Source organism: Theropithecus gelada, chromosome 7b (assembly GCF_003255815.1).
Source record: "Theropithecus gelada isolate Dixy chromosome 7b, Tgel_1.0, whole genome shotgun sequence".
NCBI classification, from domain to species: domain Eukaryota; kingdom Metazoa; phylum Chordata; class Mammalia; order Primates; family Cercopithecidae; genus Theropithecus; species Theropithecus gelada.
The window spans coordinates 78832309-78857479 of NC_037675.1; the positions used below are offsets into that span (position 1 = coordinate 78832309).

The following is a 25171-nucleotide window of genomic DNA, read 5'->3' on the forward strand; positions in this document are numbered from 1 at the left end:
ATATACTTACCTCTGGGAGTGATCGTCATTGGAAACGTCTGACTCTCCGATTGTCTCCAGTGGCGGCTCTGGACACATCTTCCTTTACTGTGCTTCCTGACACATCCCTGTCCTTCCCCACATGTCAGGAGTGACAGTGGAGTGTCTAGTTGGGGTGCCAACTGAGGCAGAGCACAGATCCACATCTCATCTTACAGCTGTAGTTCTTTGGGCAAGTCTTTGTTGGATCCCCTCACAGCAAATTACTTCCTGGTGCAGTAAACGTGATTTACCTCTCTGACAAAGCTCAGAGTGAATATGCCCCTGAGGTCCAGCCAGCTCCTCGCCCATCTCCAAGGCAGTGTGAATAAGGATAACTGATATTTACAGTCTAACCCCTACATGCCACAAGCTCTGCCTGCCCAGCTGGTCCAGGAAACGAAAAGGAGCCTGCTGTGGGTTAGGTAAATTATAAGCACACCCAAGGGAGCTTGACTTGGACCATAAGCAAGGGTTCCTTACACTCCTCCGCTCTGCCAGGGCCCAAAAATCTTCATCAGGCAGAATTTGAAAATAAGGTGCTTTATTGTTGAGGATCCCAGAGAGCTTCAGGGCGGCCATCTAGGGGCTAGGACTGAAGTCCCCTACCTTTTGGTGGCTCTTGTGAACAGAGACAGTTGAGACTTCAACATTTCAACCCCATAGAAGGCAAGCAAGTGTAGCTACAGGGATGGGGAGGCAGGGAAGAGGTATGAGGTGTACCAGGAGAGTGATTATGTGCATCTCTTCCCAACTCTGAGTTCAGTGCATTCAGCAATGCTGGGAGTATGACATGGGCCACTGCTGGGAGAATTTACACCATAGAAGCTGCCCAAATGCAACAAATCAGGGCTTTTTTTTCCCTCCCAGAGAACTGGTTTACTATAGATGTGTGACACACGGTCCTGAGCCAGTGCTGAACCCACCCAAGCCTGGCTACTGTGACAAGATGTCACCTCCCCACTCGGGGAGTGCCAGCTCCCAGCCCTGCACATCCCTACGATCAGCAGAACAGAGAGGGCTGAGCAAAGGAAAGGGACTGGAACTGGGCAAGCCATTTCCTGCCTGGAGTCCACTTCACCTCAGCTGGGATGGCTTGCAGCCCGAGACTAAAGTGGTGTCCAACAGAAAGGCAGCTTGGGGCTACAGATAGCCTCCTGTGCAGTGGCTCGTGTCAGGGAGTGGGGAAAGAAGGGCATGTGCACCACCCAGAGATAAGGAGGGGTGGCTACCCGGGCTGGATGCCCCCCTGGCAAAGGGTGGCTATGCCCATGAGAAGAGTGGCACTTCCTCTGCTGGCCACCAGGGGCGGGTGTGAGACACTCAAGGCAGATCCCGAGAATCGGGATGTTTCTGGAGCTGCTGGCTTACACCTATGTGCAGAGCCAGGGCAGAAGAGTCCAGCTCCCAAGGAGGAGAAAAATGAGTGGCCAGGCTCCCAGCAGGCAGCAGAGGGAGGCCCTGGCAGACACAGGCACGTATGCACATTTCCAGGACTCCCAGGGACACCCACCCTGGGCCCTACATACCCTTCAACCTTCTCACTAACCCCACTGAGATATCTGCCTCGGGGTCACTTGCAGAAGGCACGCAGCCTCGGACCGACCTCGCTGAGGGAGCCCTTTCCTCACCCTGTCTGGGCAGGGGCGGGGTGAGGGCCCTCCCAGGAAAGTTCTCCCGTGCAGCAGCAGCAGCAGCAGCAGCAGCCGCCTGCCCTCTGCCTGCAATGTCTGTTCAGCAGCCCCGTTACTAGTACTCCTTGGCCTCCTGCAACTGTGCCAGGTACTCCTCCTCCGGGGGGTTGTTGGTGCAGGCCCGGCCGTTGTTGGGGGGGAGCATAGCGTGGAGGCGGCTCCAGTCCCCCTTGCACAGGATCCAGGGCGTTGTATCAAACTTGAAGTGCAGCTCAGGTGAGAAGTCGGTACTGATGAGGTCGGGCATGCCGGCGCCCTTGCCACGGGTCAGCAGCCGGCTGTCGTCATCATAGCAGCAGTGCTGGGAGGCCAGCGTGCTGCTGTTCCTAGACAGCATGGAGCGCAGGCAGAAGCGCGCCGTGGGTTGGTAGATGTCCAGGCGCTCGCGAGGGCCGCTGGCGTCCCTCCACTGGAAGCTGCGGCCCTGATGCTCGTCCTGCAGGCTCACAGGGCTGTCCCTGGCCTCCAGTGGGTAGGCACACGGGCAGCTGGGCAGGTCCCGCAGCATCTGGCTCAGGTACTTGGTTAGGAAGTCGCTCTTGCAGTTCAGCCACTTCTCACAGTTGTCCACATCTGCAGAGGGCCACAAAGTGCAGGAGGGAAGCTGGTGAGAGAGCTAGCCAGGCCGGTGTTGGGTGGGGACTGATTAAGGGCCAGTAGCATGGGGAGAGAAGGCCCAGGCTCCAGCTGGTGCAAAGGTGTGGCTTGGTAGGGCCTTGGGGACAGAGAGAGGCTACCCCACACCACCCAGACAACCTGAAGCAAAAAGCTCTTGCTCAGAACAGACACGGGCCAAGGGGCTGGAGCAGTGACCCAGAGGTCCTCTGCAGTGCCAGTGTCACATCTTTAGGTGCTGAATGATGGGAAAGATCCTGAGATCTTGGAAAAGGATCTGGGGTGGGTGGAGACAGGGACAGCAACTTTTAACCAACTGGTAAGAAGGTTTCAGTATTTTAGACACTGGCCCATTCTTGTTCTGAACGCTGCCTTTCTCAGGCGGTCTGGCCTGGGGTGAGTCACTTGGCTGCTTTGGCCTCCTGTGGCCCCCTCTGTCTATGCTGCTATCCTCCCCATCTCCACCTCGGGAAATGTGGCCTTTTTAAAAAAAATTATATTTTTATTTAATTTTAAAATAAATTATATCCCTCAACAAAAATCTGAGGCTAAAGTACAACTGTCTGAGGTTCTCTTAAATAGAAGAGCTGAGGGGCCAGGCACGATGGCTCATGCCTGTAATCTCAGCACTTTGGGAGGCCAAGGCAGGAGGTAGGAGTTCGAGACCAGCCTGGCCAACATGGTGAAGTCCCGTCTCTACAAAAAAATACAAAAATTAGCCAGGCGTGGTGGTGCATGCCCGTAATCCCAGCTACTTGGGAGGCAGAGACACGAGAATCACTTGAACCCAGGAAGAGGAGGTTGCGGTAAGCTGCGATCGCACCACTGCACTCCAGCCTGGGTGACAGAGCAAGACTCTGTCTCACCGTTTCACCTGGTCCCCATGGCACAGCACAGCAGAGGCCAGGAGCCTTCATAAACCAGAAAGAGATGCCCCCCACACTCACCAGAGCCCTGCAGCGAGCAGGGAAGGGGAAAACACTGCAGTCACCAAGGAACAGCAGACAGAAGAAAAATGGCCTTGGGGAGCTGGCCATGAGGGAATGCGCAGAACCTTGCTCCCCACTCCCCAGAATCTGCCTGAGTGGGTGCTGTTAACTGCTGGGTCTTGTTTCTCGTTTCCCTTCTGTGCCCTCAACCTAATGGGATGAGCTGTCCAGCCCCGGACACTGGGGCACTGATTTTGATAGTTTGAGGCCCTGGACATCCCCAAGGGACTGCAACCTTGCCCGGGATCCAGATGCTGGGATTTGGGTTTTGACTGGAAGTGAAAGAGGAGCCTGGGAAACGGTACCACGGGAGAGGGGAAGAGACACACATTTCCCAGGCCCACCCCTGCTCTGGGAAACAAATTGCTCCTTTCTTTCTGCTCCCAAATCTTTAGGGCCTTCTTTGCAGTGCAGTGCTCACATGGGTTATGTGTGTCTTTCCCTTATGGGACCTGAGCTCCTTGAGAACAGGGACTAGGCCTCAGGCTGCTGACATCCCCTGCCCCAGCACCGTGGCCAGGCACATGATGCGGGCTCAGTAGGCTCTTGCTGTGCTGAGTGCAAGCCTTATCTACAAGGTGGGTCTCCCTGCCTCCCTTGTAGGGTGCAAGTGAGACCAAGAGACACAGACTCAGAGTGTGCAGCTGGAAGCCTGGCCCACGCCCAGCTGCCTGGAGGAGCAGTGCTGGAGTTCTGAACGCTGACCCATTTCTGACTGCACTGTATCCTCCTCCCCAGACAGAGTCTGCCCAGGAGCCTCCAAGAGTGACCAAGGAATGGAAGTCAGAACGTACCCACCCCATCCTGCTGCCAGGGAGGATAGGATATGCCCCACCAGATGATCTCTAAGCTCTGCTGCTCCCATTAAGACCTTCCCAGTAGAAATACCAGCCTAGGAAAGGCCAATGGGCTGGCTCAGAAATGCCAGGGCCCCCTGTTGGGGAAGCAAGCCTTCCAGATGGAAGCTGTGCTCTCCGCCTCGTCGAGAGAGGCCAGGTTCCTGCCGTGGAATAATACCCCACCCTCCCCTGAGAGCTTGTCCTCCAGACCACCAGGGGGCAAGCCTAGCTCCCCACTCACCTTGGTCAGGCATGTCCATAGCATTGCGGGCTAGGAGCTGCCACTCCTCAAGGAGGCCCAAGGTGTCGTCGTCCTCAGTGCCTTTGGGAAGAAAGGAGGCCAGGCTGGTGGCTCCGCAGGGCATCTCAGTGCCCCGATGGGGGAAACCGCCCCCCCCCACCTCAGAAGGCTCTCGGTACCCACAGCAGCCAAAACAGGCCTGGGACAAGGCAGGACCACCATGCTTGTGAGCTTCCTGCATCCCGTCTCCCAAGCCCACTCACATTCCCAGGGGACCAAGCCTCCAGCCTAAGCCACACCAGCCACTCCTATGCAGGGGTAGGGGCTCCTCTCACCAGGACAGTTGGGCAGGTCACAGGTACGGGTCTGGGTGGTAACGCAGCCTAAGCCACAGGGCCGAGTCCGCTGCTGGTTGCCAATGCTACAGTTCCCACTGCAGGGAGACCAGGGACTCCACTCCTCCTGAGGCTCATAGTCTGGGTGAAGACAGGGAGCTGGGGGTGAGTGCACACAGCCCACAGGGCAAATCGGTACAAATCAGCACAGGGCACCCTTTCCTCAGGTGGATGCAGCCCACGCCAGGGCTTCCAGCCTCACGAATGAAGCTGGGCTAGATTTCAGCTTCCACCTGCTCCCTCGACTGGGTACCCTTCTGCCGTGAACAACCTGTGCAAATGTATGAGGTGGCCCTGAAGAGACAGTATAAGCCCTAGTCACCTATTCTGTGCCAACACAGCAATAAACAGGAAAGGATACCTCGGGCTGGGAGCCATCTGACCACGATTGGTGTGACCTTGGGCAAGTCCCTCTACATCTCTGAGCTATAGATTTTTTACTTGTTTCTTGTGTCAGGGTCTTACCCTGTTGCCCAGGCTGGAGTGTAATGGTGTGATCATAGCTCACTGCAGCCTTGACTTCCTGGGCTCAAGCAATCCTCCCACCTCAGCCTCCCTAGTAACTGAGACTACAGGCATGTGCCACTAAGCCTCGCTAACTTTTTCTTTTTTTGAGACAGAGTCTCACTCTGTCACCCAGGCTGGAGTGCAGTGGCGCAATTTCAGCTCACTGTACTTCCGCCTCCCAGGGTCAAGTGATTCTCCTGCCTCAGACTCCCATGTAGCTGAAATTACAGGTGTGCACCACCATGCCCAGCTAATTTTTAGTAGAGATGGAGTTTCACCATGTTGGCCAGGCTGGTCTCAAACTCCTGACCTCAAGTGATCCGCCTGCCTCCGCCTCCCAAAGTACTGGGATTACAGGTGTGAGCCACTGCACCCGGCTAAGCCTGGCTAATTTTTAAATTTTTTGTAGAGACAGGGTTTCGCCATGTTGCCCAGGCCGGTCTTGAACTTCTGGGCTCAAGCGATCCTCCAGCCTCAGCCTTCCAAAATGCTGGGATTACAGGTGTGAGCCACCCACCTGGCCTGAGCTATAGTTTTTATGTCAATCAAAACCAAGGATGACAATATTTCCCTTGAACTGGAGATATTTAATAATTTTCCAGGCTGGGCATGGTGGCTCATGCCTGTAATCCCAGCACTTCAGGAGGCTGAGGCAGACAGATCGCTTAAACTCAGGAGCTCGAGACCAGCCTGGGAAATATGGCAAAACCCCACTTCTACAAAAAATTTTTAAAAAGCTGCTGAGGCTGAGGCAGGAGGATCATCTGAGCCAGGGAGGTTGAGACAGCAGTGAGCTGTGATCATGCCACTGCACTCCAGCCACAGCCACTGTGTCTCACTCCACACACAGTGAGACCCTGTCTCAAAAAAAAAAAAAAAAAAAAAAAGAATTTCCCTGTTACCCATAATAGGGACCCACTTCTGATCTGAGGGAGCTGAAATACACTGTGGCTGGGCCCATATCCTCAGGCTGTGCAGGGCCTGAGACCCAGTGCTTTCTGTGAAACCCCCAAAATACTGAGAGCTGGTTCCACACTTCACAGACAGGCCAGCACTGGCGCCAAGAGTTGAAGGAAAATTAATGGGAGAAAAGCTGAAAAACATGGAAATTTTTCCTTTTTTGTTGTTTTTTTTAGAGACAGGGTCTCACTCTGTCACCCAGGCTGGAGTGCAGTGGTGTAATCACGGCTCACCGCAGCCTTGACCTCCCAGGTTCAAGTGATCCTTCTGCTTCAGCCTCCAGAGTAGCTGGGCCTACAGGCAGGCGCCACTATGCCCAACTAATTTTTGTGCTTTTTGTAGAGACAGGGTTTCAACATGTTGCCCAGGCTGGTCATGAACTCCTGAGCTCAAGCAGTCCACCTGCCTTGGCCTCCCAAAGTGCTGGGATTACAAGGCATAAGCCACCGTGCCCGGCCAATCATGGAAATTTTCTGTGAGTTTACATTATTTTAGTGAACTGGGAAGAGCCTGTCACAACCTAGTCTTAATCATAGGCACCTCTGTCCGTTGACAAGATACCAGGGCTCCAAGGGAAATGGCTGCAACTATGCATAAAACACGTCTGCACCCAGAGGAAACCTGAACCACAACATGCAAAAATAAAAATCATCATCATGGCCGGGTGCAGGGTGGCTCACACCTGTAATTCCAGCACTTTGGGAGGCTGAGGTGGGCAGATCACTTGAGGTCAGGAGTTCGAGACCAGCCTGGCCAAGTTGGTGAAACCCTGTCCCTACTAAAACTACAAAAATTAGCCAGGCATGGTGGTCCACACCTGTAATCCCAGCTACTTGGGAGGCTGAGGCACCAGAATCGTTTGAACCAGGGAGGCAGAGGTTGCAGTGTGCCGAGATTGTGCCACTGCACTCCAACCTGGGCAACAGAGTGAGACTCCACCTCGAAAAAATTTAAAAAAAAAAATCTGTCATCATGAGAGGCTGGTAGGCTTAAGGTAATATTTTCTGAACAGTTTGTGCTGTTGTTACGTCTTTTTCTAACAAAAATAATAAAAATAGTCAATACATTCTTTACTCCATGGTGGTGCTGTATATGTCTTAACTCAGTACTCTCTACAGCCAACTCCATGTAGTAAAGATTATACCAGCCAGATCACGAGGTCAGGAGTTCGAGACCATCCTGGCTAACACGGTGAAACCCCGTCTCTACTAAAAAAATACAAAAAACTAGCCGGGCGAGGTGGCGGGCGCCTGTAGTCCCAGCTACTCGGGAGGCTGAGGCAGGAGAATGGCATAAACCCGGGAGGCGGAGCTTGCGGTGAGTTGAGATCCGGCCACTGCACTCCAGCCTGGGTGACAGAGCGAGACTGTGTCTCAACAACAACAAAAAAATTATACCAGCAGGGCACGGTGGCTCACGCCTGTCATCCCAGCACTCTGGGAGGCCGAGGCAGGTGGATCACGAGGTCAGGAGTTTGAGCCAGCCTGATCAACATGGTGAAACCCCGTCTCTACTAAAAATACAAAAATTGACTGGGCGTGGTGGCACACACCTGTAATCCCAGCTACTTAGAAGGCTGAGGCAGGAGAATTGCTTGAACCTGGGAGGCGGAGATTGCAGTGAGCTGAGATTGCGCCACGGCACTCCAACCTGGGCAACAGAGCAAGACTCTGTCTCAAAAAAAAAAAAAAAAAAAGATTATACCATTCCCCATTCTATAGAGGAAGGATCTGAGGCACAGAGAGTTGAAGAATCTTTCCCAAGGTCACTCAGCTGGTAAGCAACACAGCTAGGAGTCAAAGTCACACACACAATCTGAAAATAAGGTCAGTCGTGAGTGATGGAATTTATAATTTCTCAATCCTTGGAAACTCACAGATGTAAATAAATATAATGGTAACAAATGTCTTTTGCTTAGAGGATATCAGGGATTTTTGTGACAGTCAAATGTTGTTTAGAAAAAAAGAAACAAAAAAAGGCTGGGCACAGTGGCTCACGCCTGTAATCCCAGTACTTTGGGCGGTCGAGGTGGGAGAACTGCTTGAGCCCAGGAGTTTGAGACCAGCCTGTGCAACATAGGGAGACCTCATCTCTACTAAAAATTAAAATATTAGGCTGCCCTGGTGGTATGCACCTGTGGTTCCAGCTATTCCCGAGCTAAGGTGGGAGGATCGCTTGAGCCCAGGAGTTTGAGGCTGCAGTGAACCATGATCATGCCACTGCACTCCAGCCTGGGTAACAGAGCAAGACTTGATCTCAAATAAAAAAATTTAAAAAAAAAAAAAAAAGGAAAAACTCTGCAAGCTATTGGCAATGTTACTTCTGAGTTGATGATGGTGTTTGAACAAGGCCTAGGCTCCTGGCTTCCTCAGATGGTCTTGCCTGGGAAGCCTCCACCCTCTCCCCCACCCCCATTTCCACTCAGTACCTGGGGATGCCAAGATGGGGGTGCTCACCGTAGCTGACAGAATCCTTGAGGACCCAATTCCTGGGGGCCAGCCAGCCCTGGTCCCAGTTGTCTGTAGTTCCATTGAACCAGAACGCCTCCTCTTCCTCATCTGCCTCTTTGTCCTCTTGGTCCTCACCCTCGATTTCCTCTGAAGGATAATCAGGATAATCCTCGTCTTCCTCCTTTTCCTCCCTCTTCTCCCCTGGGGCCCTGTCTTTTTTATCTCCTTTGTAGTCTCCCCAGAGGAAGGACCAGAGGTTGGGCAGCCAGGTAAGGGTATCCTTGGGCGGGGTATCGCTGGGCTCAGCCAACAGGTCTATCTCCACCTGGGCCTGGGGGTCCTCCACCACCTCGATGGTCACCTGCAGGAGACAGGCCAGGCCGGCCAGTGAGGGAGGTCTTAAAGCTGCATTCCAAGGAGAGGGGGGATGATGGGGTCAGGGTCAGAGGCGAGAGACCCAATCTTTCCTTCAAACCAGCTGTCTTCTACTGGCTGACATTCTTGGCTAACCTTCCTGGCCTCTTAGGGCACAAGAATCACAGCTTACGGCCTGGAGGTGCATTAGAATCACCTGGGGACTCCTAATTCCCAGACGTCAGGTATGGACTGAACTGGTCTGGGCTGGGGCCAGGTATGGTGGTTCTAACACGTGCCAGGGTTGACACTCACTAGCTTAAGAGAAGCTGGCTTTGAATCCCGGCTCTGCCAGCATGCAGCTGCTGGCCCTGGGCAGTTCTGAGCTTCCAATTCCTCATGGTAGGGCTGGAAGCTGAGCGCTCCCGACACAGCAGCCCTCGGAGGAGCTCTCTTGCACCACATTATGGATGGGAAATAAGTAAAATAAAATCATTTATGTGAAACTGAACTTCGGAAACATTATTTTTGGCTATTCAATAAAGTAACATCAGGTTCACTGAACAAAATTTGGAAAAAACCAGCAAACTATAAAGAAGAAAATGAAAATCGCCTATATTCTGGCTGGGCTCGGTGGCTCATGCCTGTAATCCCAGCACTTTGGGAGGCCGAGGTGGGCGGATGACAAGGTCAAGAGTTCCAGACCAGCCTGGCCAACATGGTGAAACCCCGTCTTTACTAAAAATACAATAATTAGCTGGGTGTGGTGGTGCACCCAGCTACTTGGGAGCCTGAGGCAGGAAAACTTCTTGAACCCAGAAGGCAGAGGTTGCAGTGAGCTGAGATCATGCCATTGCATTCCAGCCTGTGTAACAGAGTGAGACTCCATCTCAAAAAAAAAAAAAAAGAAAGAAAAAAGAAAGTCACCTATATTCTATCACTGACAGAAAACCTTCCAGTTTTTTTTTTGTGTGTGTGTATGTGTGTGTGTGTATGTGTAGGTAAGTAGAGAAAAGAAGACAGACACTTTCAAATAATTTTAGAATTGTGTTTTATAATTTTTTCCCCCTCTGACGAAAGTGTTTTGTAAACCGTAGCTGCTAAACAAACATGCAGAATTATTATCATGAAGGACTCACCCCAGGCAGTGGAGCCTGAAACTATAATTCTGCCAGCTGCTCTTATTTCCTCTCCTATAAAGCCCTTCAGGTGGCTGTACCCCATGCCACCAGCCCACTCCATTCCATACTGAACCCCTTCTTTGGGGATCAGACGTGCAGGTCTTTTCCAGGAGGCCTCCTTAGATTCCTGGGATCCCTTGTAGCCTACAAAGCATTTCCCACTCACTGGTGCTCACACAGCCCTGCTAGGTTGGTACTGTTTGTCTCTTGCCATGGTCTAGAGAACAAAGGCTCAAAGAGTCAAAAGACTTGCCCGAGGCCCACAGCTAGAAGAAACTAGAGGGGCAGGTACTCTGTCCCCTACACCACAGGGAGAGCATGGGGAGCCTGCCCTCACCCCACACAGCAGCCCCACCCTCCACAGAGTCCAGGATGCAGGGTACCCTGAGCCCACCTTATCAGCCCTGCTCCTCTCTGGGTGTCTGCAGGAGCTGCTGGCCCTTCTGCAGTTCTCACCTGGATATCAGGGTTAGGGGTACTCAAGGTTGTGTTGGCCGATCCCGGCAGCGTCTGCAGCTCCAGCAGCAAGGGAGTAACCTCCGGGGTCCTGGGAGGGGTGGCATTGCCTGGGGTCAGGGCTGCTGGCTCAGTGACAGTCCGGTGTCCACGTTGGTGTGGCTCTACCTGCAGGCGGGTTCTGGGGAGCAGTGGTGCCTCCTCCTCTTCCCTCAGAGGCCTAGGATCTGGGGAGGCTGAGGCCTGAGGGAGAGAGGGGGAAGGTGAGGTAACAGGTCAGGGCTCACCCCTTGGGGACCCAGAAAAGGCTGGCCAGGCAGACCCAGGAGCCCTGGGGTCTGACTGGGTCATAAACTCACCCTGTGATTTACACCTCTCTGGAGTGTGTCTCTGTCGTGTAAAATCTTCACACCACCTGCCTTAAGGCCCTCAACGGGTAAGTGAGGGTGTAGCTGGTCAGACAGTGGACTATGTCCACAAAGCACTTCCATAGCAGATGCCGGTGTGAGGCAAGAAAAGGAGGGTCATTTCACAGATGAAGAAACGGAGGCCCAAGAAGGGGAGACAGTTGTTTCAGAGAGTGGTGCCCTTTGCAGACAATGTGCCTCCCACTCCCCAGGGCCCTCACAGGCCAGAGCAGAAAGGCCCCCAGGGATGCACCTGGTCCTATCGGGGAGTGGGCAGCAGGCCTTGGCCTTTCCCTTCAGCCCGCTCCTGTCCACTCAGCCCCGCCCAGGCCATCCACATGAGGGCTGTGTTCCTCGGTGCCTCTGACCACAGTTACCTTCCTCCGCCTGCCTGCCTGGGGCCTGGCTCCTGTTTGTACTCCAGGCTACTGGCATGGCTGACTCAGCCAGTTCATCCCTTCCAACAGCCACTGGCCATGGTGTCCTCACCGGGACAGTCCTTGCTTCAGATCAGATGGTAAGGGAAAAGCAGATCCATGTCATCTCTGACTTCCAGCATTCATCTGCCCAGACGGTGGGGCACTAGGGGCTCAGTGGCTGCCACTTGCCTCCAGGCTATAGCCACTGCCCAGGTCTCTATGCCAGGGCAGAAGGAGCACCTCCCAGAGCTGCCTTGTAAGTCTCCGGGGCCTGGCACCTGTGGACCCTGCTTCACTCAGGCCACACCATTGCCACCCCTCCCGTCTCATACCTGGGCAGTATGCTATGGCTGACAAACACTGGTTCTGAGAGCCAGAAAAGCTTGGGTTCAAATCCCAGCTCTGCCTGTTACTAACTTCTTCAACTTGACAATATCCTCGTCTGCAGATTGAGGATAATCATTCTTCCCTGCAAGGACTGTGAGAATTTTATTTATCAAACATTTCCACAGCATTTACTGCACACCAGGCACTATTCTAAACACTTCGTCACTCATTTCATCCTCCCTGTCTTACATCCTCATGGTCATGCCTGTCTTACAATGGAAACTAAGGCACAGAGAGGGCAAGTAACCTGCCTGAGGTTGCACAGACATTTAGCAATAAAGCCAGGATTTAAACCAGGCAGTCTGGGCCTAAAGCCCATTCCCTTAACCTGCATGCTATAAAGTGATAGTATTGCATCCCCTTCAAAAATCAGGGGCTTAATCAGCCTAGTTTCTCACTGTCACTGACTTTTTCTTCTTGAAAGTTTGGAAAGAGATTCAGAATCCTCTGTCTCTCCCTCTCTCACCTCCCCTTCTGCGGTGTCCAAACATCTGGCTCCAGGGACCCTGCAATAAACGCCTGGTCCCAGGGCAGCCGTGGGCCCATCTCAGCCCCAGCCTGGAGTCTCTTGCTGAGTCAAAGCCCTCTAGTCTAGACAGCAGGGTGGATGAGTGGAAGGTGGAACGGTGAGTAATGGAACAACTCAGCCCCTTCACTGACCAATGAGGGAGGCCTGGAGCATCCCCGAGTGCTGGCTTCTTGGCAGCTCCCACCCACAATTCCACCAAAGCCCTAACTGTGCCTGTGACTTTGTTCGGCATCTCCACTGTCTGCAGTCTCGGGGGCATAGAGACAGGCAGTCTCAGAGCAGCAGGTGTTCAGGGTTGTGCAGCCTTTTGGCTGATCGGGACACCCTAGCCTGATGGTGGCTGGGCCTGCCTGTGGCAGGTGGTACAGTGGTTATGCAGTGGTTCTCATCTGGGGACATTGGAAAGTGGCCCCAGGAGATGCCAGAAGAGGGTAGGGAAGGGAGACAGGGAAGGGGAGGTGACAGTCAAGGATGCAGTCAAGCAGCGACCGTGATGGGCATCTGCAGCCAATTCCCCCAGGCTCCTCTGATACCCCTCGAGCAGGGACAGAGCTGGGGATTTATCTGGCAACTCCAGCAGTCCTGGGTTAAAGGCTCTGGGGCTAGAAGGGAGGATCTGCTCTCCAGGCACTTCAAGTGAGCCACGTACAGCTCCCAGCAGGGCTGAGGGATCAGGGCCGGGCATCCAGAGGCCCAGCCCATAGCCAACCTCCGGGCACATCTTACACACCAGGCCTTCCTACGCAATTTCTGTACCATCTGTCACTTTTTCCAACTCGAAGGTAAGTTCTGTGCAGACACGAATTTTGTCTGCTTTGTTCACTGTGGGATACTGTGCTGAGCACTGTGCCTGATACATTATAGGAGCTCAAGAAATCACTGCCACGTAAACAAATGAACACCAGCAACCCTGAGGGGCGAGTGTGATCATCTTTATGTTAAAAATGAGGCTATGAGGCCGGGCGCGGTGGCTCACACCTGTAATCCCAGCACTTTGGGAGGCCGAGGCGGGCGGATCACAAGGTCAGGAGATCGAGACCACGGTGAAACCCCGTCTCTACTTAAAAAAATACAAAAAATTAGCCGGGCGCGGTTGCGGGTGCCTGTAGTCCCAGCTACTCAGGAGGCTGAGGCAGGAGAATGGCGTGAACCCGGGAGGCGGAGCTTGCAGTGAGCCGAGATCTGGCCACTGCACTCCAGCCAGGGGGACAGAGCAAGACTCCGTCTCAAAAAAAAAAAAAAAAAAAATGAGGCTATGGAGGCTCAGGGAGGGTAGGGGACTTACGTAAGGTCTTAAAGGTTACAATAAGAGAACTAGGATTCAGCTCAGCCTGGCCTGATCTCAACACCTGCGCACTGGTACACACCATGCATACGTGGACAGACACTGGGGACAGTAACCCCTCGTGGGCCACCACCTTCTGTCTTCACAGAGCAGTTCCACTTTCATCATCTCAGCTGAATGTGGTGGAAATGAGTTCAGGCTGGAGTCCACATGACCGGGTTCAATCCCAACATATACACCTACTACCTGCGTGACCTCAGGCAGGTTACTGAATCTGCCTTAGTTTCTTCCTTTGTAATTTAGGGAAACACCAGCGCCTGTCTCATAGGCTTGTTGAATTAGAATAGTACCTTGTAGGTGGTGAGCACGCAAAGAACGTTACCCAGAGGTGGCGATAGATGGTACTCAGAAGGCAGACAGGAGCCATCGGAGGCACCCCCCTTGCCAGGCTATGTGCCAGTTCTTTATACCTCATTCAGATCCCCCGAACACTGCTGCAAAATCACTCGGCAGGTGTATTCTCACGACATTCTGAGGGGAATTCTGAGGCTCCAGGTTGTTGAAGAACTCTAGCCCTATCTCACAAGACCACGTCTCTCCATCTTCTAAGCTTACATGTGGAGTTGCATGCATGTCCAAACACACAAGGCCATTCTTTTGGGGGGTGGTGTCACTGCCCAAATAGAGATACATCCTGAGGCACATCTTCACCAGTTCTCTCTCTCTCTCTCACCCCTAAGCTTACTTTCCCAGGCTTGGCCAGGTAGCCCCTGACCCATGTGTTTCCAGTTAACACGACAGAGTCCCGATCCCCACAGACCCTTACTGCATTGCGCGAGCCCGCCTGCCAACCTGTTTCAGCCCCTTCACAGTTCCCTGTTCTCCCTTCTCCTTTGTGCCTCAGGGGCCAGAAACTTGTTTTGGATAATTAAATTCAGTCACCAAATGCAGGTCCCGTAGCCCTAGCTGCTGAAGCCCGGGCCCAACCACAGACAGCCAGGCTGCACACTAAGTCATGCTGGCGGGAGGTGCTGGAGACCCAGCACACAACAGCAATTGCCTCTTTAGCCAGGCCTGAGACCCCGCATACAACAGCAATTGCCTCTGTAGTCAGGCCTCTTTAGCCACAGGCAGAGGAATAGGGCTGGATTTCATTCTCCCTCAACTACCTTCCTGATTGGGAAGTACTATTCTTTTTTTTTTTTTTTTTTGGAGACGGAGTCCCACTGAGTCGCCCAGGCTGTAGTGCTGGAGTGCAGTGGCGTGATCTCGGCTCACTGCAAGCTCCACCTCCCGGGTTCATGCCATTCTCCTGCCTCAGCCTCCCGAGTAGCTGGGACTACAGGCGCCCACCACCACGCCCAGTTAATTTTTTGTATTTCTAGTAGAGACGGGGTTTCACCGTGTTAGCCAGGCTGGTCTCGATCTCCTGATTTCGTGATCTGCCCGCCTCAGCCTCCCAGAGTGCTGGGATTACAGGTGTGAGCCACCGTGCCCAGCCAAGAAACCCCATGTTTTCATTCGGTACTGGGCCCCACAAAAAATATGGCCAGTTGGCTTTCCAAGGTAAAGGCAATAAAAAAAGAAAGAGAAAGAAAAGTAAACCAAAAAAAAGTAGCCAGTTTTGCCAATCACCCTATATGTACAGACTCACTGGATTCTCACAACAACACTTTAGGTAGCTATGAGCATCATCATCACTTGATAGACAATACAGCCAAGGATCAGAGAGGTAAAGTAACTTGCCTGGAGTCACACAGCTAGGGGCTGGCAGAGTGGGATTTGATGTCAGTGGTCTGGCTGGAGTCTGTGCTCTTAAGCCTTGTGCTTTGCTAACTCCAGGCAGTGGCTGCACCTTCTGGTTTGCCGCCTGCTGCTTTGCAGTGCTGAATGTGCTGGATGAACAAAACACTATACAGGATGTTCAACTCTCCACATCCATCCTTCCCTTTAATCCTCATAACAACCTGAGACTGAGATTGGAGAGGCTGGAGAATTGCCTGGGGCCTCTGAGCAGCCAAGCTTCCAGGCCCCATTCCTGTCTTTCCCTCTCTCCCTCCCTGGGGTTTCCAACCCTTTAGAGACAGAATGGTCTGGAGGTATAAGGAAGGCCATAGTTGAGGTCCAGGGAGGCGGTCAGCTGCAGGAGAAGGCTAGCAGGTGAGGCCACAGGCTTGGCACCACACAGACCTAGGTTCTAGTTCTCCCCGGCACTCACTCACTGATTGGGCTAGAAAGACCCTGCAACCAAATAAAGTCAGCCTTTAGGAAATACATCCTTCTCATTGCCACCCACCTGGCGGGTGAGACCTTGCACCTCTCCTGCAATCCAGCCCCTGCTTCCAGGCAACTGGCTGGACAACAGACCAGGACTGAAGTGCTGGGCAGGCACCCCCACCATGTGCATGACACTGCCTCAGCTTTCTCAGGGACCCCAGGCTCCTTCCTCTGCCCTTAGTTCTGTCTCAGCCCATACCCTCAACAATTGCTTCTTTCACGGCCATTTAACCCCTGCTGCGGCAGCATGAACCACCCCCATCCCGCCCCAGGTGGGCCAGTCCTTGCAGACTGGAACAGCAGTCCTCTCTCAGTTCTCCTCTGTTTGTTTGTTTGTTTATTTATTTATTTATTTTTAAATACAGATAGGGTCTCACTCTGCAGCTCAGGCTGGAGTGCAGTGGCACGACCTCGGCTCACTGCAACCTCTGCCTCCACGGCTCAAGCGATTCTCCTGTTTTAGCCTCCCAAGTAGCTGGGATTACAGGTGGCTGCCACCATGCCCAGCTAATTTTTTTTTTTTGTATTTTTAGTAGAGACAGGGTTTCACTATGTTGGCCAGGCTGGTCTCCAACTCCTGACCTCCACCTTGGCTTCCCAAAGTGCTGGGATTACAGGCATAAGCCACCGCGCCTGGCTTTTTTTTTTTTTTTTTTTTTTTTTTGAGATGGAGTCTCACTCTGTCACCCAGGCTGGGGTTGCAGTGGCACAATCTCGGCTCACTGCAACCTCACCTCCTGGGTTCAAGTGATTCTCATGCCTCAGCCTCCCAAGTAGCTGGGATCACAGGCACCTGCCACTAAGCCCTGCTAATTTTTTTTTTTTTTTTTTTTTTTTTGAGACAGAGTCTCGCTCTGTCGCCCAGGCTGGAGTGCAGTGGCCGGATCTCAGCTCACTGCAAGCTCCGCCTCCCGGGTTCCCGCCATTCTCCTGCCTCAGCCTCCCGAGTAGCTGGGACTACAGGCGCCCACAACCGTGCCCGGCTAATTTTTTGTATTTTTAGTAGAGACGAGGTTTCACCGTGGTCTCGATCTCCTGACCTTGTGATCCGCCCGCCTCGGCCTCCCAAAGTGCTGGGATTACAGGCGTGAGCCACCGCGCCCGGCCAGCCCTGCTAATTTTTTTATTTTTAGTAGAGATGGGGTTTCACCATGTTGGCCAGGCTGGTCTCGAACTCCTGACCTCAGGTGATCCACCTGCCTCGGCCTCCCAAAGTGCTAGTACAGGTGTGATCCACCGCCCAGCCCTTTTTTTAAAATTTAATTTAATTTTTTTAAAAATAAAGACAGAGTCTTACTCTGTAGCCCAGGCTGGAGAGCACTGGTGCAATCATAGGTTACAGGAGCTGTGAACTCCTGGCCTCAAGTAATCCTCCTACCTTGGCCTTCCAAAGTACTGGGATTACAGGCGTGAGCCACCACGCCCAGCCTCTCTTGCCTAATTCTACCCCCTCAACCCCTTTGTGGTACCAAGTCCCCAGCTCTTCTTTCTCCCATGCCAAGGTCTTCCCTTGCCTGCCAGGGAGGTGGTGGGTGCCAGGTTTAGGTGCCCAGGGGCTCTGGAATTAAGCAAAACTGAGTGGGGATCCCGGTTCACCACATACTAACCTTGGGTTAGTTATTGGGCCTGCTGTCAGTTTCCTCATCTCTAAAATGGTAACAAGACAAGGAACACACATGGCGGCTGTTTGAGTGGTGTTCTCATCCTAACTAGAACAGAAAATACCCAGGACAGAGCTGGGTCACTCTGTGCCTGACCAGCACTCAACAAACTGGCCCCAGCCTTTTTTTTTTTTTTTTTTTTTTTTAAGACAGGGTCTTGCTCTGTTGCCCAGGATGAGTATAGTGGTGCATTCATAGCTCAGTGCAGCCTCAAACTCCTAGTGATCCTCCCACCCACCCTCCAACTAGCTAGCACTATAGGCATGCACCACCCATGCCTGGCTTGGCCCAGCCTCTTTAATTTAATTAATTTATGTATTTGAAGACGGGTTGGCCAGAAGCGGTGGCTCGCACCTGTAATCCCAGAACTTTGGGAGGCCGAAGGGGACAGATCATCTGAGGTCGGGAGTTCAAGACCAGCCTGACCAACATGGCTACTAAAAGTACAAAATTAGCCGGGCATGGTGGCACATGCCTGTTAATCCCAGCTACTCAGCAAGGCTGAGGCAGGAGAATCGCTTAAACCTGGGGGGCAGAGGTTGCAGTGAGCCAAGATTGTGCCATTGCTCTCCAGCCTGGGCAACAAGAGCAAAACTTCATCTCAAAAAAAGAAAAAAAAAGAAGACGGTCTCGCTCTGTCACCCAGGCTGGAGTGCAGTGGTGCAATCAATCATGGCTCATTGCAGCCTCAAACTCCTGGGCTTAAGCGATTCTCCCACCTCAGCTTCCAGTAGCTGGGAATACAGGTGCGTGCCATCATGCTTGGCTAATTTTTGCATTTTTAGTAGAGACGGGGTTTCTCCATGTTGCCCAGGCTGATCTTGAACTCCTGAGCTCAAGTGATCTACCTGCCTTGGCTTCCCAAAGTGCTGGGATTACAGGTATGAACCACTGCGCCCGGCCCCCAGCCTCTTTTTATGGCGATGTCACCATCCACATGTCTGGTGCTTTTTCATCCAGCACTGCATCTGAGAGAATGGGTTCTTATTTTACTGTGGGAGTAAACTGAGGCTCAGCAACAGGCCTGCCCAGAGAAACGGGGACCACATTTTGTTCACAAGGCTAATAATTTTTTTTTTTTTTTTTTTGAGAGGGAGTCTCACTCTGTCGCCCAGGCTAGAGTGCATTGGCATGATCTCAGCTTACTGCAACCTCCGCCCCCCGGGTTCAAGTGATCTCCTGCCTCAGCCTCCCAAGTAGCTGGGATTACAGGCACCCACAACCACGCCCGGCTAATTTTTGTAGTTTTAGTAGAGATGGGGTTTCTCCATGTTGGCCAGGCTGGTCTCGAACTGCTGACCTCAGGTGATCCGCCCACCTTGGCCTCCCAAAGTGCTGGGATTATAGGTGTGAGCCACCACACCCAGCCTAATGATTCTTTTCAAGACTTCAGATGAGCAGACTGGAGCATGACATGCAAAGCTGTACAATAAGGTCCCCAGCATAGTTCCTTCTAATGACAGACCTGGCTCCTGGCTAGGCTTAACTTTTCTGTGCCTCGATTTTTTCATCTGGAAAATGGAGATAATGCCCATGTCAAAGTGGTGTAACAATGAAATAGTCTCATGTTAAGAAATTCATATGGACTCTGTAAGGCCCAGAGAACGCTCACTTCCCTTTCAGCCACCTTTACTTTTAGATCCAGGGCTCTGATGTTCTTTAGCTTCTTCATTAAGGTCTTTGGGCTGGTCAGTTATTTCTTTTTTCTTGTTTAATTTTTTTTTTTATTTTTGAGACGGAGACTCACTCTGTCTCCCAGGCTGGAGTGCAGTGGCACAATCTCAGCTCACTGTGACCTCTGCCTCCTGGGTTCAAGCAATTCTCCTGCCTCAGCCTCCCGATTACCTGGGATTACAGGTGCCCACAACCATGCCCGGCTAATTTTTGTATTTTTAGTAGAGATGGGGTTTCACCATGTTGGCCAGGCTGGTCTTGAACTCCTGATCTCAAGTGATCCACCCTCCTCAGCCTCCCAAAGTGCTGAGATTACAGGTGTGAGCCACTGCGCCCAGCCTGGTCAGTTATTTGTGACACACCACCCAAGTCCCTAGAATAGCAATCTGCATTCTCTCAACATGACTCCTTAAACTAACACCTTTGCCATAGACAGCTTTAACGCAAATCATGCAGAGTCATGGAACGATGTCAGAACTTGACAGGACCACAACGATGACTTAGGCTCTCTTGGCTCTCTTTTTTCATTTTATTTATTTATTTTTGAAAAAGGGTCTTGCTTTGTCACCCAGGCTGGAGTGCAGTGGCACCATCTCAGCTCACTGCAACCTCCGCCTCCTGGGCTCAGGAGATCCTCCCACCTCAGCCTCCTGAGTAGCTGAGACTACAGGGGCGCACCATCACGCTCAGCTAATTTTTGTATTTTTGTGGGGGTAGAGATGGGTTTTCGCCATGTTGCTCAGGCTGGTCTTGAACTCCTGGGCTCAAGCAATTCTCCCCCCTTGGCCTCCCAAAGTGCTGGGATTACCGGTGTGAGCCACCGTGCAGGCCCCTCTTTTTAAATATGAGAAATCATCCGAGGTGAGTCACACGTGCATTCATGACCCACTGGGATCAGAACTCCAAGCCCTAGACTCCAAGCTCTGCTTTTTCATTGTGACACTAATTTGTTTTCACATGTTTTTGATGACTCTGCCAGGCTTTGTACTGGAGCTGAGGATATGATTTTGGCTCTGAAATAACTCATCCTCTAGGGTGTTCTTGTTAGGGGAAGATTTGGCAAACATGCTAAAAATAATTACAATACAAAGCAGTAACTACTAAAATAGAAAGTATTCATGCCAAGTGAGCAGAAACAATGCCAATTTAGTTAATTTTATTATCACTGTCATCTCTATGTGGGAGGAGGGACTGGCGAGAGGCCTCATCTGTCTACAACAGTCATTCTCCACTACGGGCAGTGGGGATGGGGTGTCCTACAGGAAGCACATGGAGTGTCTGGTCCTGGTGGGGAAGCGAGTGCTACAGGCACCTAGTGGGTAGAGTCCAGGAATGCTTCTAAACATTCTATAATGCATAAGACAACAGCCCCGGGCCGGGCGCGGTGGCTCAAGCCTGTAATCCCAGCACTTTGGGAGGCCGAGACAGGCGGATCACGAGGTCAGGAGATCGAGACCATCCTGGCTAACACAGTGAAACCCGGTCTCTACTAAAAAATACAAAAAAAACTTAGCCGGGCGAGGTGGCAGGCGCCTGTAGTCCCAGCTACTCGGGAGGCTGAGGCAGGAGAATGGCGTGAACCCGGGAGGCGGAGCTTGCAGTGAGCTGAGATCCGGCCACTGCACTCCAGCCTGGGTGACAGAGCAAGACTCTGTCTCAAAAAAAAAAAAAAAAAAAAGACAACAGCCCCTACCACAAAGAATTATATGGCCCAAAATGACAAGGGTGCTGAGGCTGAGAAGAGCCAGTCTAAAGGATGCATTTTCTTTTCTTTTTTTTTTTTTTTTTGAGACGGAGTCTTGCTCTGTCGCCCAGGCTGGAGTGCAGTGGTGCGATCTCAGCTCACTGCAAGCTCCGCCTCCCAGGTTTACACCATTCTCCTGCCTCATCCTCCCAAGTAGCTGGGACTATAGGCGCCCACCACCTCGCCCGGCTGGTTTTTTGTATTTTTTTAGTAGAGACGGGGTTTCACCGGGTTAGCCAGGATGGTCTCGATCTCCTGACCTCGTGATCCGCCCGTCTCAGCCTCCCAAAGTGCTGGGATTACAGGCTTGAGCCACCGCGCCCGGCCTAAAGGATGCATTTTCAATAGGGGCAATAAGCAGATCTTGTGAGAGACCAAAAAGTCTTAAGATATTACAATGGTTTGTGACATTCCAAAGGGCCATAATACATAAACAGACAATATATCTGTGGTATTAAAATGTCATGGGGAAGTCAGGCGTGGTGGCTCATGCCTGTAAGCCCAGCACTTTGGGAGGCCAAGGCAGATGAATCACTTGAGGTCAGGAGTTTCAGACCAGCCTGGTCAACACGGTGAAACCCCATCTCTACTGAAAAAATACAAAAATTAGCTGGGTGTGGTGGCAGGCATCCATAATCCCTGCTACTTGGGAGGCTGAGACAGGAAAATCACTTGAACTTGGGAAGTGGAGGATGCAGTGAGCCGAGATCAAGCAAGACTCCATGTCAAAAAAAAAAAAAAAAAAAAAAATTCGGCTGGGCATGGTGGCTCACGCCTGTAATCCCAGCACTTTGGGAGGCTGAGGCAGGTGGATCATGAGGTCAGGAGCTCAAGACCAGCCCGGCCAAGATGGTGAAACCCCATCTCTACTAAAAATACAAAAATTAGCCAGGCACGGGGGCAGGCGCCTGTTATCTCAGCTACTCAGGAGACTGAGGCAGGAGAATAGCTTGAACCCGGGTGACAGAAGTTGCAGTGAGCCAAGATCGTGCCACTGCACTCCAGCCTGGGCGATAGAGTGAGGTTCTGTCTCAAAAAAAAAAAAAAAAAAAAAAAAAAGGAAGAATAGCCGGGCACCATGGCTCATGCCAGAAATACCAGCACTTTGGGAGGCTGAGGCAGGAGGATTGCTTGAGCCCAGAAGTTCAAGACCAGCCTGGGAGACAGAGTGAGACATCATCTCTACAAAATAAAAAACAAAAGGATTAGCCAGGTGTGGTGGTGCATGCCTCTGGTCCCAGGTACCTAAGAGGCTGAGGCTGGAGGATCGATTGAGTCTGGGAGGTTGAGGCTACAGTGAGCTATGATCACATCACCGCACTCCAGCCTGGGTGACAAAGACAGACCCTGTCTGGAAAAAAAAAAAAAAAGAGAGAGAGAGAGAGAAAGAAAAGGAAGGAAGGAAGGGAAGGAAGGGAAACAAGGGAAACAAGGGAAGGAAGGAAGGAAGGAAGGAAGGAAGGAAGGAAGGAAGGAAGGAAGGAAGGAAGGAAGGAAGGAAGGAAGGAAGGAAGGAAAAATGGCAAGATGGGAAGAACTATTCTGGCCTCCTACAGCTCAGTAGATGGAAGGACCCAGGACCCAAGACCGAAGGCCACCTGCCACACAGGCCTGCTCCTGCATACCCTAATACAAGTCTGGCTGTCTTTGTGCCCATGGGAATGAATGTCCGCTGCATTCCACGGGGCAATAAGCTGGACTGTAGACCCCTCAGTGACTGGAAGACACGGGGTTTGACAGACCATGGCTCCTCTCCATGGCCAACACCACTCTTCCATCTCATTACTGTTTTATACCCCAACGCCCACCCACAGTCCACGACGACAGCGCCAGTCTCGGGCTGGCCACCCCTGCCAGTAGCTGGAGAGCCCCACTGTGCCTCCGCTTGTCTCATGGAAGGGTCTCACCTGACCGTCTGAACCTCAGCGGCCCCGGCCCGCCACTCCGCAAAGCGCCAGCTTCCTCGCACCGGCGGGACTCTCCTCCAAGCCAGCGAGTACCTGGACAGGCGGCTGCAGGCAAGGTTCGCTCAGGGCGAGGAAGCCTGGCCACCGCGGAGGGTCGGCCACCTCACTCCGCACAGAAGTCAGACTTGTCCCCCGGCTGGTCCGCAGCAGCAGGTCTCGCGGCCATGCGCAGGGAGTGGGAGCCCCGAGGTCCGGCGCACCTGGCCAGCGCTCGGTGTCCGGGAGCTTCCGGCCGGCCCTGGCCCCTCTCTCTCCCTCGGGGGGTCGCAGCCTGTGTATGTCCCGGTCCCACTTCCCGCATGGCTAGAGCCGGCGGGTCGGGGTGGAGGGACCGCGCGCGCCGCAGCCCGGTGCCGCCGCCCCTCACCTCCGCCAGCCTCGTGCGGTTCCCAGGCCCGGGTCCGCCGCGCCCCAGCTTCCTCGCGGGGAGCCCTCGCGCCACGGCCAGCAGCGCCACCAGCAGCAGCACGCAGAGGAGCAGCCCGGCTCGGTCGCGGAGCGCACGCATCGTCTCGGTCCCGAGGCCGCTCTGCCTGCGCCTCTGCCCGCGGCCGCGAACCCAGTCGCGCCCCGCCTCGCCTCCTCCGGGGGCGGGACCTGGGGATCCTGAGGGGCGCGCGGGGCGGGGGACGCGCAGCTAGCACAGCCTCTCCGGCCCCTGCGCCTCGCGTGGGCGTCCGCACAGCTCTGGGGTCAGCCCACCTGGACGTCCCCTGCTGTCCTCGGAGGGGACCCTCGGCGCTCCCCGACCCATCTGGGCCCTGCGGGCGGCTGTCTTTGATCTGGCCGCCTCCGCGCCCTCAGTCCCCGCCGCTGTCGCGGTCGCAGCCCCCAGCGAATTCCTGTTGGCGAGAAGCTGCGGCCCGGCGCGCTCCGGCCCCTCGCTGCGACCTGCGGGGCCCTGAGGGTCCGACGCCACCTCTGCCCTCCCTTACCGCGCTCCGACTGCGACCTGGACCGGCGGTGCCGCGCGGGCGAGGGAGGCGCAGCCGGACGCGAGAGTGGTGCGCGTGTTCGGATGCCGGGCAGACGTTTGGTTGCGCCACGAGGAAGGATTGCTGGGGGGAAGCCAGGGCTCTTCCCAGTCTACTGCCGGAGGTGGAGACCAGAGCAGAGGCACAAGCCAGCACCTGCCAGTCTGCGCCCAGTGTCCTCGGAATGTTCTCAGAGCATTTTTGAAAACCGGAGAGCCGGCCGGTGGCTCACGCCTGTCATCCCAGCACTTTGGGAGGCCGAGGCAGGAAGATCACTTGAGGTCAGGAGTTGAGACCAGCCTGGCCAACATGTTGAAACCCCGTCTCTACTAAAAATACAAAAGTTAGCCGGGCGTGGCGGCGCGCACTCGTTGTCCCAGCGGGTGGGACCCCCCGAGGTCCGGCGCACCTGGCCCCCACGCAGGTGGAAGAATCGCTTGAATCTGCGAGGCTGCAGTGAGCCAAGATTGCACCATTGCACTCCAACCTAGGCGACAGAGTGAGACCCTGTCTCAGAAAACAAAACAGGAGAAAGTTGAGACTCAGATGTGAGGATAAAGTCCCAAAAGGACAGCCAGGAGTCTGGGGTCGCCTAGTGGTATCCTGGGTGAAAGAGTGAAACTGCCCACTTCCTCCAGTGGGACCCTTGGTGCAGGGATCCTCACGTAGGCCAGCAGGGTCACCAAGATGAACTGCCTCTGAGCAACCGACACAAAACCTTAGCTTATGGCAAAGATCAGGAACTCTGAGAGGCAGTGCCAATCTTACAGCCTGCATGGGGCAGCTAGGGAATGTGAACGAAGTGACACCAGGTAGGGGGAGGGGTTGGGACAGGTCGGTGAAGAAGCAGTCACAAGGCATTGGGGACATGCCCACCCAGGGGCCATAGCAGGGCGCACGAAGGATGACTCAAGTTTCAGGGCAGGATTAGTGGATCCCCAGGAGTGTTAGAGAGGATGAACAGCAAGCCCAGCTACTGGCGTAAACTGCTGGGTCTGGGTCAAGTTAGAGTAAGACTGGGGGCGGGACTGTGCTTTTCTGGAACTACTGCTGTTTCCAGGGGCACAGCTGCAGGGTTTTGAATGGTGCCTCACAGGGATGACAACCTGGGTCTGAATTCGGCCATGGGGATTGGAGTCTTTCACCAT

The 25171-nt window shown here is 53.4% G+C and overlaps 1 protein-coding gene across 1 annotated transcript; it reads right to left on the minus strand.

The window, feature by feature from the left end:
• Positions 1–545: 545 nt before the first annotated feature.
• ISM2 (isthmin 2) lies at positions 546–24082 on the minus strand. Its single transcript, XM_025392575.1, has 6 exons — positions 23417–24082; positions 10700–10942; positions 8715–9069; positions 4732–4872; positions 4397–4477; positions 546–2285 (listed from the first exon to the last, which is right to left on the minus strand). Exons 1-6 carry the CDS (start codon positions 23555–23557, stop codon positions 1768–1770), a joined length of 1479 nt encoding a protein of 492 aa, XP_025248360.1. The 5' UTR covers positions 23558–24082; the 3' UTR covers positions 546–1767.
• Between the last annotated feature and the right edge of the window lie 1089 nt (positions 24083–25171).